Here is a 15910-nt window from a genome sequence, read left to right as displayed (position 1 = left end):
TCAGGACTGATCTCCTTTAGGATGGACGGGTTGGATCTCCTTGCAGTCCAAGGGACTCTCAAGAGTCTTCTCCAACACCGCAGTTCAAAAGCATCAATTCTTCGGTGCTCAGCTTTCTTTATAATCCAACTCTCACATCCATACACGACTACTGGAAAACCATAGCTTTGACTAGATGGACCTATGTCAGCAAAGTAATGTCTCTGCTTTTTAATATGCTGTCTAGGTTGGTCATAGCTTTTCTTCCAAGGAGTAAACGTCTTTTCATTTCATGGCTGGAGTCACCATCTGCAGTGATTTTGGAGCCCAAGAAAATAAAGTCTGCCACTATTTCCATTGTTTCCCCATCTATTTGCCATGAAGTGATGGGACCAGATGCCATGATCTTAGTTTTCTGAATGTTGAGCTTTAAGCTGACTTTTTCACTCTCCTCTTTCACTTTCATCAAGAGGCTCTTTAATTCTTCTTCACTTTCTGCCATAAGTGTGGTGTCATCTGCATATCTGAGGTTATTGATATTTCTCCCAGCAATCTTGATTCCAGCTTGTGCTTCATCCAGCCCAGCGTTTCTCATGATGTACTCTGCATATAAGTTAAATAAGCAGGGTGACAATATACAACCTTGACTTACCACTTTTCCTATTTGGAACCAGTCTGTTCCATGTCCAGTTCTAACTGCTGCTTCTTCACCTGCATACAGATTTCTCAAGAGGCAGATCAGGTGGTGTGATATTCTGATCTGTTTAAAAATTTTTCCACAGTTTGTTGTGATCCACATAGTCAAAGGCTTTGGCATGGTCAATAAAGCAGAAGTAGATGTTTTTCTGGATCAGATCACTCAGTCGTGTCCGACTCTTTGCGACCCCATGAATTGCAGCACGCCAGGCCTCCCTGTCCATCACCAACTCCCGGAGTTCACTCAGACTCACGTCCATCGAGTCAGTGATGCCATCCAGCCATCTCATCCTCTGTCATCCCCTTCTCCTCCTGCCCCCAATCCCTCCAAGTATCAGAGTCTTTTCCAATGAGTCAACTCTTCCCATGAGGTGGCCAAAGTACTGGAGTTTCAGCTTTAGCATCATTCCTTCCAAAGCAATCCCAGGGCTGATCTCCTTCAGAATGGACTGGTTGGATCTCCTTGCAGTCCCAGGGACTTTCAAGAGTCTTCTCCAACACCACAGTTCAAAAGCATCAATTCTTCGGCTTTTTCTGGAACTCTTTTGCTTCTTCGATAATCCAACGGATGTTGGCAATTTGATCTCTGGTTCCTCTGCCTTTTCTAAATCCAGCTTGAACATCTGGAAGTTCACATTCATGTATTGTTGAAGCCTGGCTTGGAGAATTTTGAGCATTACTTTACTAACGTGTGAGATGAGTGCAATTGTGCGGTAGTTTGAGCATTCTTTGGCATTGCCTTTCTTAGGGATTGGAATGAAAACTGATCTTTTCCAGTCCTGTGGCCACTGCTGAGTTTTCCAAATTTGCTGGAACATTGAGAGGCTTTCTAACCCTTTTGATTTTAACTCGAGGGAAAGAGTTCAGTCAGACTGAATACAGCAGGTAAGAATCCTGGGGTGAGACAAACCACTCACAAGAGAATTAAAAATCAACAAAGGCTAAAGGCTTTCCATAATCCTAAGTACTTGATGACCTAAGATGCTCACTTCATTTCAAGCATCTACATCAACCCTAGGGCCACAGTGAGAATTTAACTTTTCCTCTATTTCCCTGCAGGTCAGCTTCAAGTAATCCCTCTTTTCCAGAAGCTGTCCAACTGACTCTTCCACCCACGGTCCTGGTCCACGGCCACTTCTCTCCCTTCAGTATCAATTTTGTGGACTAAGCCTACAGAGCATAAAATATGGACTAAAACCAGATACAGCCTCATCATTTCCTAGTCCATGCTTTGTTTCCTAGAACATGCTTTATTAATTTGGCATTATCAAATGGAAAGAGATGCTTCTGTCACATTTTATCATATGTATTCCATTTTTCATAGATATAAAATGTTTCCTATTCATTTCCTATTGAACCCAGCCTCTCCACCATAATATCTCCCATAATGTATCTCATGTTTGAAAATGGTTTTTAAACCATTTTCAGGCCAGGAGCTATCAACAGGGGAAGAGAAAGCAACAGATTATTCACCCTAGTTCTTCGTATTTGATGGAACCAAAGAAATAAAAGCCAACTGTGCTTCTGTAGAATTGAAGATGATGAGATTGTATCTAGTTCTGTCTACGTCATATGATCTACAGGCTTTGTCCACACAGCGTGATACTGTTTTAAAGCAAAGGGTATTATTGATTGCCCACTTCCTTAGTCTAACATTTAAGTATGAATCTCATTCATTCATTTACTGAATCATTCATGTTAAGTTGGCCTGAACTTATATGATCCCAAAATCTTGAGTGAAAAGTTGGCATCAAGTCTTTGGGGACAGAGCATTCAAAGAATGTTCCAAGGGGTGACATGTTTGCTCTAAGGGGCTGCCATAGTCTACTAATTTTTTTGTCCCTCCCCACCCCAACCCCGTATCTAGGTGGGAATAAAAAGTAGAAATTAGCAAGTCAGGATATATCACAACTGAATCTGTAACCGGTGACTGCTAGATCACTGACATATGGGGCTGGCCACAAAAGGTTTTTTGACACAGCTTATGGAACAATACGGACAAACATTTTGGCCAACCCAGAGAAAACCATGTAGATGGGACCCTGGGCAGGCAAGCACATGTGTGCATGGAAGAGGGAGAAGACTTCTGCCCCCCCTTACCTGCTCAAGCATCAGCTCTCTTAACCGTGCAATTTTCTCTCCATCTTCAGGGTGACTTAAGATATATTCTTTGACAAAGAATGCCTGGTAAGAAGAAGGAAAGTTTACTTCAAGAGGGTTACAAAGGAAGTAGAAGACACACTTATTGTTTCTAAGGCTTCTTTAAAGAAATGACTCCATTATACACCACTTTTGGGGGTTGGATGGAATGATTCAAAGTATGGCAGCTGGTCAGAGGGAATATAAGGAGTTGATTGTTAACAGGAAATCAGAGATTGCATGAACTTTGTATCTTTGGTAAAACAGATAGCAAATCTAAATCCATAAGCTTTTATGACATCATGTTGTTGTTCAGTCGCTCAGTCGTGTCCGACTCTCTGTGACTCCATGGAATGCAGCACACCAGGCCTCCCTGTCCTTCACTGTCTCCCAGACTTTGCCCAAGTTGTGCTAAAGAATGTTCAAACTACCGGACAATTGAGCTCACTTCCCATGCTAGTAAGGTTATGTTAAAAATCCTTCAAGCTAAGTTTCAGCAGTACTTGAATCAAGAACCTCCAGATTTACAAGCTGGGTTTAGGAAAGGAAGAGAAACCAGAGATCAGATTGTCAACATTTGTTGGATCATAGAGAAAGCAAGGGAATTCCAGAAAAACATCTGCTTATGACATGCTATCCTAAAATAAATTGCCTAAAGACTCAGAATGATCAAATAAGATTAGATTCTTTTATGTCCAAGAATCACTCTTTACTCAGGGAAATGGGTTTAGGTAGCCATTTATTAAACAATTGTGATATCTTCACTACTTTTATTCAAGAAAACACACACACACACACTTTTAACCTCAAAATATCACATTCTGGGAAACACAGTCAGTGTGCATCCCCAGTGATTATACATTTGCTCTATTAAGCAAAGAAATCTGGTTGTATTGATTGTAGCCCTATGTCAGCAGGCTGATGTATGTGCATATTTTGATAAAAGACTTCCGAAAACTTAAGAAATCACAAATGTAAACTTTCACACAACAATACCAAATTCTTACCTCTTGATACCTGGAAACTCCACCATTAACCGCAGCATCTATAACTCCATTCAGGCACATGGTTAGGGGATTAATATTCTGCATCTGTCTTGTCTGACACTGACTAATCAGAGTCTTCAGCTGCTGATTCTTATTCTCCAGCACTTCAATGGCATTTTCCAGAGGACTCATTTCTACCTGAGAACAAATGAGCATAAATATATATTGGCTTTTGTGACACTGAAGAAGAAAGACAAAGTAGATTATCCACATTCTGAATTATCTGTGCTCCCCTCAACATCTCTACCAGGGGCCATCAGTATAGAACAGACAAGGATATAGAAGACAAATTAGCTGTTTGTAAGCCCTGGGAAGAGAAGGTGATTATATTCACTGTCTGAAATGTGGTTCAAATAATCAGCAATCACCGATTATACATTAGCACTAAAACAGTTAATTTAATCCTTGAAACAAAATTCAAGCCTATGTATTTTACAATTTATTTTTTCTTTTCTTTTGAAGGTTAAATATTCAAGGACCCTTCATATTCTTAGCATCTTTCTAGATACTTAATGCAAAGTACCATAGGAGATAACAAATGCATTTACAGATCCTCTGATGTCAAGGAGATTTCAGCCCAGTTGGGAAGATGGGACATATGCCCATATGGACCCCACATGCATACATAACAGCACCATAAGGTGGCACAGGATGGCACACAGTTGTGAGTTATAGAAAATAAGATAATCAGATATGCTGCAGGATCTATTTGTTCCAGGAGAGCCAACTAGAGTCATAGTGACCTTTCCATTCTGAGTTTTAATGGGAGACTCATTGTGAAAATGCTGCTGCTGCTCTTCAAAGGTACAGCACTGTGACTGGCACTGACATTGACATGCTCTTTGAAGAGAAGGTCTGCCAAGCTCTCGTCTGTATAATAAGCTGAGCTTAAGGATTATTAAGGAAGGGAAATTATTATCGGTTAAGGAAATAGTTTCTAAAGGTCACCTGAATTATCTTAAACCAACACTCAAAAGTACTAGAATGATTTGACTCTGTCAAAATTCAGAATGTACATTTATCAAAAGACATTATGTAAGAGGACAGATAAGCCAGAAAGTAGGAGAAGATATTTGTAACATGTAAAAATCATCAGTCTATGTCCAGAATATATAAAGAACTCTTATAAGCCATTTAGAGAAAGGCAAAGAGCCCACTTAAATATGGACAAAAAACATAGCCATTTTATGAAGGAAGAAACCCAAATGACCAGTAGACATAAGAAAAGTGTCAAACTGCATTTTTGATCTAAGAAGTGAAAACTAATACCACACTGATATACTACTAAGCACTCAGCAGAATGGCAAAATAAGTATGACAGTAGCAAATGAAGTGAGAATGTGAGGAACTGAATCTCTTAACTCCTGCTGTTGAATGTTCAAATCGGTTCCATCACTTTGGGATTATTTATTAAAGATGAAGATATCTATATATTTTGTGAGCCAGTAATTCTGCTCCTAGGCCTATATCTGAGGAGAAGTGGAGTAGAAGATCTGTATACATGTGTACTAGGAAACATGTACAAAATATTCATACTCATCTCCAAAACCTGTACATCCATCAAAAAAAGAATGCATAAACGTATAGAGGTATACAATGGAATAGTACACAACAGTGAAAACAAGTCACATGTTATAACGTGGACTAATCTTGTAAATACTGACAGATGCAGTTATGCTAGAATATATACAGAATTACATTATTCCACAGGTGTACCTCTTTTTATTGTACTTTGCTGTACTGTGCTTCACAGATGCTGTGTTTTCCATAAATTGAAACCCTCCATTGAGTCAGTCTATTGGGATCATTTTTTTCAACAGCATTTGCTCACTTCATGCTCTGTGCACACTTTAATTCTCACAATATTTTACACTTTTTCATTACTGTATTTGTCATGGTGATCTGTGATCAGTGGTCTTTGATGTTACTATTATAACTGATGTGGCATTTTTTTAGGAATAAAGTTCACATACACTTTTTTAAGACAACACTATTACGTACTTAATACACTATAGTATAATGTGAACATCACTTTTACATACACTGGGACATCAACTAATCCGTGTGACTTGCTTTATTGTGGTAGTCTGAAGCTGAACTTGCACCATCTCCAGGATATGCCTTGTAAAGTTTAAAACCATGTAAACTAAACTGACTTGTTTAAAGAGACATATATAGGTAATAAACAAAGCAAGAGAATGGCCACCATAAAAGCTATGACACGGGAGGGAGCGGCACACGAGGCCAGCAGGGTGCTACTGCCAATATGCCGTTTCTGAGCGGCGGTAAACAGGGTTTTATTTTCCAATTATTTATGACATTAAACTTTTGTTTTGAGATTACAAAAGTTAACTCACAAAGAAGTCTGAGAGTTCTGATGAACTGAAAGTTAAAAAGGCAACAAAACCTCTTGGAAACAGAAAGTAGAACAGTGGTTGCCAGATGCTGGGGGATGGGGGAAAAGGGAAATTGCTGCTCAATGGATATTGGACAACAATGTGCATACAGCTAATACCACTGTACTATACATTTAAAACCGGTTATGATGGTGACTTGTGTGTATTTTTGATCACAGTTTTTAAAAAATTCATGCTTACCCTGTAAATGTTAGTAATATGAAGACATTTTACAAGTAAGCAAAATAAAATACAGTAAATACAGACAAATAATAACCTAGGGAAATACTTCCAACATATATTTCAGACGAATTATCAATATATCTCAAATACTGATGAAAACTATACAAAGAATATAATCAGTGCATTCACCAAAAAGTGAGTTAATATATGAAAACATACCATCTTCACTAGCACTCAACAAATGCCAAAAAAAGCCAACCCTACTGTGACCACTTTTGGCCTAATATCTGGAAATTTTAAAATAATATACAGCACTCTGTGTTGAGAATTCTGGGAAAATGGTTATTCCCAAGAACAGTTATCTCCTCCAGACAGGGCATAAATTGATACATGCCACTGCTGATCCATGAGTCACTATTACTGATTATATGATGGTGAAATTATTCTAAGGAGACGGTTAAAGAAGTGCATAAAGAATACTGTGTAGAAATGTTTATCAATAAATTATTTTCCATTGGTCCCAGATTGTGATCTTTAATTACTATCCACCACTGTAAAGAATCAGGAGTCATAGGAGAAATGGTCGCTTTCAGGTCTGGGGCAAGATTGCACAAGTGAGTCTGCACTACCCAGAGAGCAAGGAAGGCTTGTTAAAGCAGCTGGGCTGGCCGGCTGTCAATTCACTCTCCTTACTGGAGGGATGTCCTTGGGGAACAGGAAAGAAAGCAGGTGACTGAGGTCTTGTCTTCTTGTCAATTAAAGCTTCAATATAGACTAACTGCTAAGAGAAAGAGATGGTATCTATGGAATGCCCTTAGCAGAAGTCCCCAGTTACAAGATTGCTTACAGTAAATAAACCCAGAGTCCCTCAGGCATGCTTCACTAGAGAATGTCCCAGAGCAGTTTGACAACTCTCTGTAGTATAAATTGGAATGTTTCACAATTTAAATTTTATGATTCAAATGTGCCTTCTGTATGAGGAACTCTGTGAACTTCCCTTAGAGACTCTGTCTCCAGATCTGAATTATTAGTGATACGGGAAGGAAGGACATGGAGGACAAAACTTGAGGTCTCAGATATCTCTCTGCTTCACCCCAGCCTCTTGACTGCCTAAAAGTTGTCAGTAAAGTTTGACGCTGATTCCTATGCTTGATTTGACAACTGGCCTGTGTATTAGCTCAGTGACAAAGACAACTTGGATACTGTCAAAAGGACTGAGGAGCCAACCTGAAAATGCTTTCAATGGGCAAAATGGAACCATGTGAAAAGTAATGAGTAATAATTGCTGTGGATTCAAACAAAACAAATATGTTTAAATCCATGATGCTAAACAAAACTATCAAAATAAAACCCTCTTTGGTCACATTTATAGGGTGTTGTAAGTACTCTTGCCTGGAGAATCCCATGGACGGAGGAGCCTGGTGGGCTGCAGTCCATGGGGTCGCTAAGAGTCGGACACAACTGAGCGACTTCACTTTCACTTTTCACTTTCCTGCATTGGAGAAGGAAATGGCCTCCAACTCCAGTGTTCTAGCCTAGAGAATCCCAGGGATGGGGGAGCCTGGTGGGCTGCTGTCTATGGGTTTGCACAGAGTCGGACACGACTGAAGTGACTTAGTAGTAGTAGTAGTAGTGGGTGCTAAGTCGCTTCAGTCATGTCCAACTCTCTATGACCCTAAGGACTGTAGCCCACCAGGCTCCTCTGTCCACGGGATTCTCCAAGCAAGAATACTGGAGCGGGTTGCCATGCCCTCCTCCAGGGGATCTTCCTGATCCAGGGATTGAATCCACATCTCTTATGTCCTCTGCATTGACAAGCAGGTTCTTAACCACTGGTGCCACCTGGGAAGCCCTTATAGGGTGTTAGGAAACCAAATTATTATTTTGAAAATTGGTAAATCAAAGGAAAGAAAAAAGTATTAGACTTCCTTTCCCATACCTTAGGGTAATCAGATTGTCGATGAAGGGATGTTTCTCTTTATAAAAGTATTCTAATCAATAAATGAAGAAAGTGATAAAATATCACCCTTTTGTAACCTCTACTAGATTCCTGGACAGGGGCAATGATCAGTGCTGCTTGCCAACCACAGCATATAACACCTGAGAAGTAGTCTTGCAAAAAATAAAAGACAAAAAGACATTTTATCAAGCTTTTAGATCTAGCTGTCAATTTACCAAAAAATATAGGAACAAAGAAACATATTAAGTGATCTCACTGATTCATAGTCTGCAAAATCCAGACTCAAGGAAACACTTCAGGATAAACAACCTGATTTCTTCAACAAAAAAGCTGCAAGGAAAAAAATAATTTGGGGGAACCTATAGATCAAATGAGATCTAGGAGGTATTTCAACCAATGTGAATATGTGGCCCTTATCTGGGTCCAGGTTCAAAAAATAGATGACAAAAACAAACAAAAACCTATAAAATGAATTAGAGAATTGTGAATAAATTGGATATTTTATGGTCAAGGAATTACTGTTAAAATTTTTAGATGGAAAACGTAAAGACAATAATGGTACTGTATTTATGTTTCTGATAAATACACAGACTGAAATATTCTTATATAGTGTCTAGGACTGATTTCCAAACAATCCAGTGTAAAAGGGAATGGAGGGAGGTGTAGACACAAAATCGGCCTTTTTGATAACTGTTGAAGTAAAATAATGGGTAACTAGGTTTATTATATCTTGTCTCTATTTTTACATGACATAACTTTAGTTTTAAAAAGGAGACTGGCTGCTGTGTACAGGAGTGGCTGCAGCAGGGGGAGGCCAGAAAGGCAGAAGCAGGTAACCTCTTAGGAAACTACTCAGAAATCAGGCACTGGATGTATGGCAAAAACCACCACAATGTCCAAGAGTAATTAGCCTCCAATTAAAATAAATTAAAAAAAGAAATCAGGCACTGGATGTATGGCAAAGACCACCACAATGTCCAAGAGTAATTAGCCTCCAATTAAAATAAATTAAAAAAAGAAATCAGGCACTGGATGTATGGCAAAGACCACCACAATGTCCAAGAGTAATTAGCCTCCAATTAAAATAAATTAAAAAAAGAAATCAGGCACTGGATGTATGGCAAAGACCACCACAATGTCCAAGAGTAATTAGCCTCCAATTAAAATAAATTAAAAAAAGAAATCAGGCACTGGATGTATGGCAAAGACCACCACAATGTCCAAGAGTAATTACCCTCCAATTAAAATAAATTAAAAACAGATTTTTTTTTTTTTTTGCCAGTCCAGGTTCAATGCACGATGCTGGATGCTTGGGACTGGTGCACTGGGACGACCCAGAGGGATGGTATGGGGAGGGAGGAGGGAGGAGGGTTCAGGATGGATTTTCTTTTAAAAATTTAAAATAAATAAAAATTGAAAAAAAAATAAATAAATAAAAAATAAATTAAAAAAAGAAATCAGGCACTGGATGTATGGCAAAGACCACCACAATGTCCAAGAGTAATTAGCCCCCAATTAAAATAAATTAAAAAAAGAAATCAGGCACTGGATGTATGGCAAAAACCACCACAATGTCCAAAAGTAATTAGCCTCCAATTAAATAAATTTAAAAAAGAAATCAGGCACCACTGGATGTATGGCAAAACCACCACAATGTCCAAAAGTAATTAGCCTCCAATTAAAATAAATAAATTTAAAAAAGAAATCAGGAACTGGATGTATAGCAAAACCACCGCAATGTCCAAAAGTAATTAGCCTCCAATTAAAACAAATAAATTTAAAAAAGAAATCAGGCACTGGATATACGGCAAAAACCACCACAATGTCCTAAAGTAATTAGCCTCCAATTAAAATAAATAAATTAAAAAGAGAAATCAGGCACTGGATGTATGGGAAAACCCACCATAATATCCTAAAGTAATTAGCCTCCAATTAAAATAAATAAATTAAAAAAAGAAATCAGGCACTGGCTGTATGGCAAAACCACCACAATGTCCTAAAGTAATTAGCCTCCAATTAAAATAAATAAAAAGAGAAATCAGGCACTGGATGTATGGGAAAACCCACCATAATATCCTAAAGTAATTAGCCTCCAATTAAAATAAATTAAATTTTAAAAAGAAATCAGGCAGTAGATGGCGCTATCAGAAGGGAGATGAGCAGGGCTCAGATGCTGGGTAATTTGGAAAGTACCCAGAGCCACACAACTTTCTGATGGATCTGATGTGAAGTATGATAACATTCTCTCTCAGTGGGTAAAGAATTCACCTGCAGTGCAGGAGACACAGGTGGGTTTGATCCCTGGTGGAGGAAAATGACAACCCATTCCAGTATTCTTGAAAAATCCCAAGGACAGAGGAGCCTGGAGGGCCACAGTCCCTGAGGTCACAGTCAGATACAGCTGAGCGACTATGCACACACATGATAATATTGGGGCTTCCCAGGTGGCACTAGAGGTAAAGAACCCTCCTGTCAATGCAGGAGTCATAGGAGATGCAAGTTTGATCCCTGGGTGGGGAAGATCCCCTGGAGGAGAGCATGGCAACCTATTTCAGTATTCATGCCTGGAGAATCCCATGGACAGAAGAGCCTGGCAGGCTATAGTACATAGGATCACAAAGAGTCAGATACGACTGAAGCGACTTAGCGTAGCACACAGCACATAAGAATACTGTCATTATCTTTAAGGCTTAGAAATACCATTATTTGTACACTCTATTTTATAGCTTTTTCACCATGTTTAAAATGTTTTAAATAAGCTTATTTTTAATCAAAAATATTTTCTTTTAAAAACAATTATTGAGGAAACAGTAGTTCAAAGAGGCTTATCATCTTTGAAAGAATGGGATAATATGTTCAATAATGTTCTGGGGTTATGATTTACAGAATAAAGGCCCATTATCTCAACTGAAATCTTTGCTGCCAGATGTTTCAGAACTCAGAATTTTTCTGACTTCAGAAAGGTAACATAGCACATATAGTATATTACACCATCCTCAGGCAGGGTCTAAAGATGTTTCCTTTAATCAAATGTGTTAATATTTCTGTAGTAAAGTATATGAGTAGTCATACTAAGTGAGATAAAGATCATAAATGGTCTTAGATTGGGTTAGGTATATTAACTGAATTTTGGAGCCAAACTTATAAACACATCTTTTGGTATTCAGAATCTTTTAGAGTTTGGTAAGGTCCAAAAGGAATTTTAACTCACTGTGGCACATATGTCTTGAGTGCCCCCATCATCAGGACCTTCTCACTGGCAATTAAAGCAGGAAATCAACAACACTAATAGAAGGTGGGGATATGCCAGGCAGCGGGAATAAGAGAAAGACACGAGGTTGTCAGAAGTGGGCTGTGTTCAGGAACAAAACAGCCCAGTTGGATTTGTTCTGTTTGACAGAGTCTAAGATTGCATATTCTAATAAAGTAGGCAGCTGCTGTTTGAAAGGCTGTGTTTAGTAACTCTCCCTTAATCACTATCAGCATGCTGCTTTTTATTAGCAGGCTGTGTGAGTGTGTGTATAATATTTCTAAGGTTAGGAACACTGGTAAGACTTCACAGAATTTACCTCTCTGGGTAGTAAGTAGCTGGCAAGGCTCTCTGAATCATTAATACAGCAAGGATGACTAAGAACATTCCTGTGGTTTGGGCCCATGCCATTCAGCAGGAAGCAAAACATTAAGACTTTCTGAGCAATGAACTCAGCAGCCTCTTCCACAGGAGGCCACAGGGTCCATCACGGAAGCGACCAACTCTGTGGACCTCTGATTCAGACTTGACAAGAACATACCCACACTGGTGTAATCTGCTGAATGGAGTGCAGTTTGTTAAGAGAGCTGTATGAATTTTTTAGCCTTGCAAAATGAAAATGCCATTAAACCCCTAGCGTGATTGAACAGAATAAACTGAGGGTCATTTCAATGCTTAGAGACTGCAGGTAGGACAAGCCATTCTTGGAAGACAATTTGGGTGGGATCTGCTCTTACGGATTCACTGACAGCTTGGGCTTGTTACCTAAAAAAGGAAGGGGCTACATTACATCTTCACAATTGGCACATTTTTCCATCAGGACTGTGGCAAAGGGCTGGCCCCTGACATAATGGATATGCCAGGGGTGGGAGGGGGGATTCTTGGGGGCATAGGTCTGTGGCTGACAGCAAGGGGCTGGGGCCTTGATAACTGTTGGGGAGGGGTTCTCACTCCAGACATGGCTGCCTTCCACAAATGCTCTCTCCCTTCCCACAGCAGGGGGAATGTTTTACAATCGAAGGCTCTTCGGTTCTGCAAGGAGATCCAACCAGTCCCTCCTAAAGGAAATCAGTCCTGAATATTCATTGGAAGGACTGATGTTAAAGCTGAAATTCCAGTAGTTTGGCCACCTGATGGGAAGAAGTGACTCATTAGAAAAGACCCTGATGCTCAGAAAGATTGAAGGTGGGAGAAGAAGGGGACACAGAGGATGAGATGTTTGGACGCATCACCGACTCAACGGATGTGAGTTTGAGTAAATTCTGGGAATTGGTGATGGACAGGGAGGCCTGGCATGCTGCAGTCCACGGGGTCACAAGGAGTCAGACACGACTGAGCGACTGAGCTGAACTGAACTGCTCTTTGGTTGCTGTGATTTCCACATTCTCAATGACACCCACTGATCGCTCCACTGGTGCTCAGGGAGAACAGCACAGTGGCATCCTTCTGCTGTGAACTGTTACAGCATGGACCTACTGTGTTTCAGATACTGTGCTTGGCTTGACACTGGCCTCACACTGCTTATAAGGCAAGAAGAAAAAAATATACCTAGCTTTGGAGTCAGAAAAATCTGGGTTTGAGTTTATCCTTTTTTAGTATCTTGCTACGGGATCTGTGGCAAAGGCTTTTAACCTCTTGTCAAAACTTGTGAAAAGAAGGGTAAGAATATGTACCTTGGACATGGAGAAATGAAAACCACAGCACACTGTTGGTGGGAATGTAAATTGGTTCAGTCACCTTAGAAAATAGGATGGAAGTGCCTCAAAAAACTAAAAACAGAATTACCATGTAATCCAGCAATCCTATTCCTGGCTATATGGTGAAAAAAAAAGAAAATACTAATTCAAAAAGATACACGCACCTCAATGTTCGTAGCAGCATTCTGTACAATAGCCAAGATATGCAAACAACCCAAGTGCCCATCCACAGATAAATGGATAGAGAAGATAGAGGTGAGGTATATAATTGCGTATATATACGCACACATACACACAATGGAATATTACTCAGCCATAGAAAAGAATTAAGTCGTATTATTTGCAACAATGTAGATGAACCTAGAGGGTATTATACTTAGTGAAATAAGTCAAAGAAAGATAAACACTCTTTGTTATCACTTACATGTGAAATCTAAAAATAAAGAAATGCAAATAACAAAACAAAAATGAATACATACCTTGTAGCTTTGACATGGTGATCAAATAAGATAATGTAGATAACTTTCTTCCACTGAAGATAAACAGTGAAGGTCTCATAGCTAGATTGGTTAGGGGAGCTGGAATTCCAGTTTCTCTAACTCAAGGGCCTGAGGCGTTGACAGGCTGCATTCAGAGCTATTTTGGAGGGATCACTCGGGCTGGCTGGGCTAGGCCAATGGGTCCCTTTCCAGCTTTCATCATAGCAGTCAACATCACAAACTTCACTAAATTACTAGGAATGTTTCCAGGGACTTGGAGTCCAAAGCAGAAGCAGTGAATACATGGCCTGACTCCAGGTGAACAACTGTGCTGAGCAAGTATCAATACTTGAGAGTAAGCTCTGATCCTTACCACTTCACGCTTCTCCACTTCAAACCAGCGGGAGATTCCAGGTAAACTCTGCACCAAGTATAGTGATGTTCTTTCCACCCAGAGACTCTATGAAATACAAAACAAATTAATTTGTTACCAAGTTCCCAAGTTACCTTCTTTCCAGTTACTAAGCAATGACTAATGTTTGCCATTCAATTTTACCAAGTTTTCAGTCTTTGTCAGCTTTTCTTTAGTATTCATTCCAGTGCTTCAGCAATCTCCTTGCACTCAGGAAGCTATCTCAGTAAGACATGCTGAAGCTTACGTTAATTTCATTGTATATAATCTGAAACTTTTTTCTGTGCAGAATACATGATATACTTCAGACAATAATCTTAAAAATGTAAAAACAAGTCATCACATTCTTTCCTTTTTCTCTAAATTTCTAATTTAAAGTTTCTCCACTCCTCAAGGGGGTCTAGCCATTTTTCCTTGGAATGGAATATAGTATCAAGCTAATCATCATGAGGTTAGACAGAATCCTCAAGAAGGAAAGGGCTTTAGGAATCTCATAGCCTAATCTTTCTGTATTAAAGATGAAAGACATTAGCCCTCCAAAAGGCATGTGTACTGTGCTTAGTCTTGTCTGACTCCTTGTGACCCTATGGGCTGTAGCCCATCAGGCACCTCTGTCCACGGGGATTCTCCAGGCAAGAATACTGAAGTGGGTAGCCTATTTTCCAGGGGATTTTCCTGACCCACAAATCGAACCAGGGTCTCCTGCATTACAGGCAGATTCTTTACCAGCTGAGCTACCAGGGAAGCCCAAGGGGCATGTGACCTGCTCAAAGCTACATTCTCATCACCTGTACTGCCAGCCCCAGGACCCCTGCACTAGAATGTCTGACTCCCCCATGGCTACAGTTACTGTGCCATGTGCACTGCTGTGATCCAGGAGGATCTGTACTTGGAGCTGGGCCTCCCTCTGGCCAGGATGAGCACCTCCATGACATGTGAAATCACAGGTGCCTTTGGTAAGAGCTGCTGTTGACAATGGGTCTCTCTTTCGTCAACAGGCTTCTGCATTTCTGCCTCATGTTTCCTGGTTAAACAAAGCGTATTCCTACGTGTAGTAAACCTGACAAAGTTCCTGAAACTCTGCCATTCAACAACAACAACAAATCGAAGGATTTCTCTGTGCCAGCCAAGATCTAATGAGATGAATATGGCAGCAGCCCTGTGACAGGACGCCAGAGCACTCTGCTGGTGACGAGGGGTGAAGCAGATCAAGAAGGGCTGAGGGGGCTTCCCTGGCGTCTCAGTGGAAAAGAATCTGCCTGCCAATGCAGGAGACATAGGTTCGATCCCTGATCCGGGAAGATGCCACATGCTGAGGAGCAACTTATCACGTGTGCGACAACGATTCAGCCTGTGTTCCAGAGCTGGGGAACCCCAACTACTGAGCCCACATGCTCTAGACTGTGTTCTGCAACAAGAGAAGCCACCGCAATGAGAAGCCTGAGCACCGCAACTAGAGAGTAGCCCAGCTTGCTGCAATTAGAGGAAAGCCTGAGTGGCAATGAAGACCCAGCACAGGTTTTAAAAAGAAGAAAGGCTCAGGGAGAAGAGAGAGGAACAGTCCAGGTGCTGGGGGAAAACAGGAGGAAGCAGGCACACAAGGCATCCTGTGGGAGGAGGATTGTGCTTCACTGAGGAGGTGACACGTGAGCGGAATTTTGAAGAGTGAGTAG

General features: G+C 40.3%; 1 protein-coding gene across 4 annotated transcripts in view; it reads right to left on the bottom strand.

The window, feature by feature from the left end:
- DOCK4 (dedicator of cytokinesis 4) overlaps positions 1-15910 on the bottom strand; it is a 479778-nt gene that overhangs the window by 17618 nt on the left and 446250 nt on the right. For all 4 annotated transcript variants that reach the window (XM_059885863.1, XM_059885865.1, XM_059885864.1 and 1 more), the window contains 3 exons: positions 14199-14285; positions 3822-3998; positions 2776-2859 (listed from right to left, as the gene is read on the bottom strand). In XM_059885863.1, the coding sequence (XP_059741846.1) occupies positions 2776-2859; positions 3822-3998; positions 14199-14285 (348 nt within the window). The remainder of the gene's footprint in view (positions 1-2775; positions 2860-3821; positions 3999-14198; positions 14286-15910) is intronic.

The sequence above is a fragment of the Bos taurus genome, chromosome 4, assembly GCF_002263795.3.
Source record: "Bos taurus isolate L1 Dominette 01449 registration number 42190680 breed Hereford chromosome 4, ARS-UCD2.0, whole genome shotgun sequence".
In the NCBI taxonomy this organism is placed as follows: domain Eukaryota; kingdom Metazoa; phylum Chordata; class Mammalia; order Artiodactyla; family Bovidae; genus Bos; species Bos taurus.
Note: the sequence above shows the minus strand (reverse complement) of the source record. Positions and strands in the feature narration are given on the sequence as shown.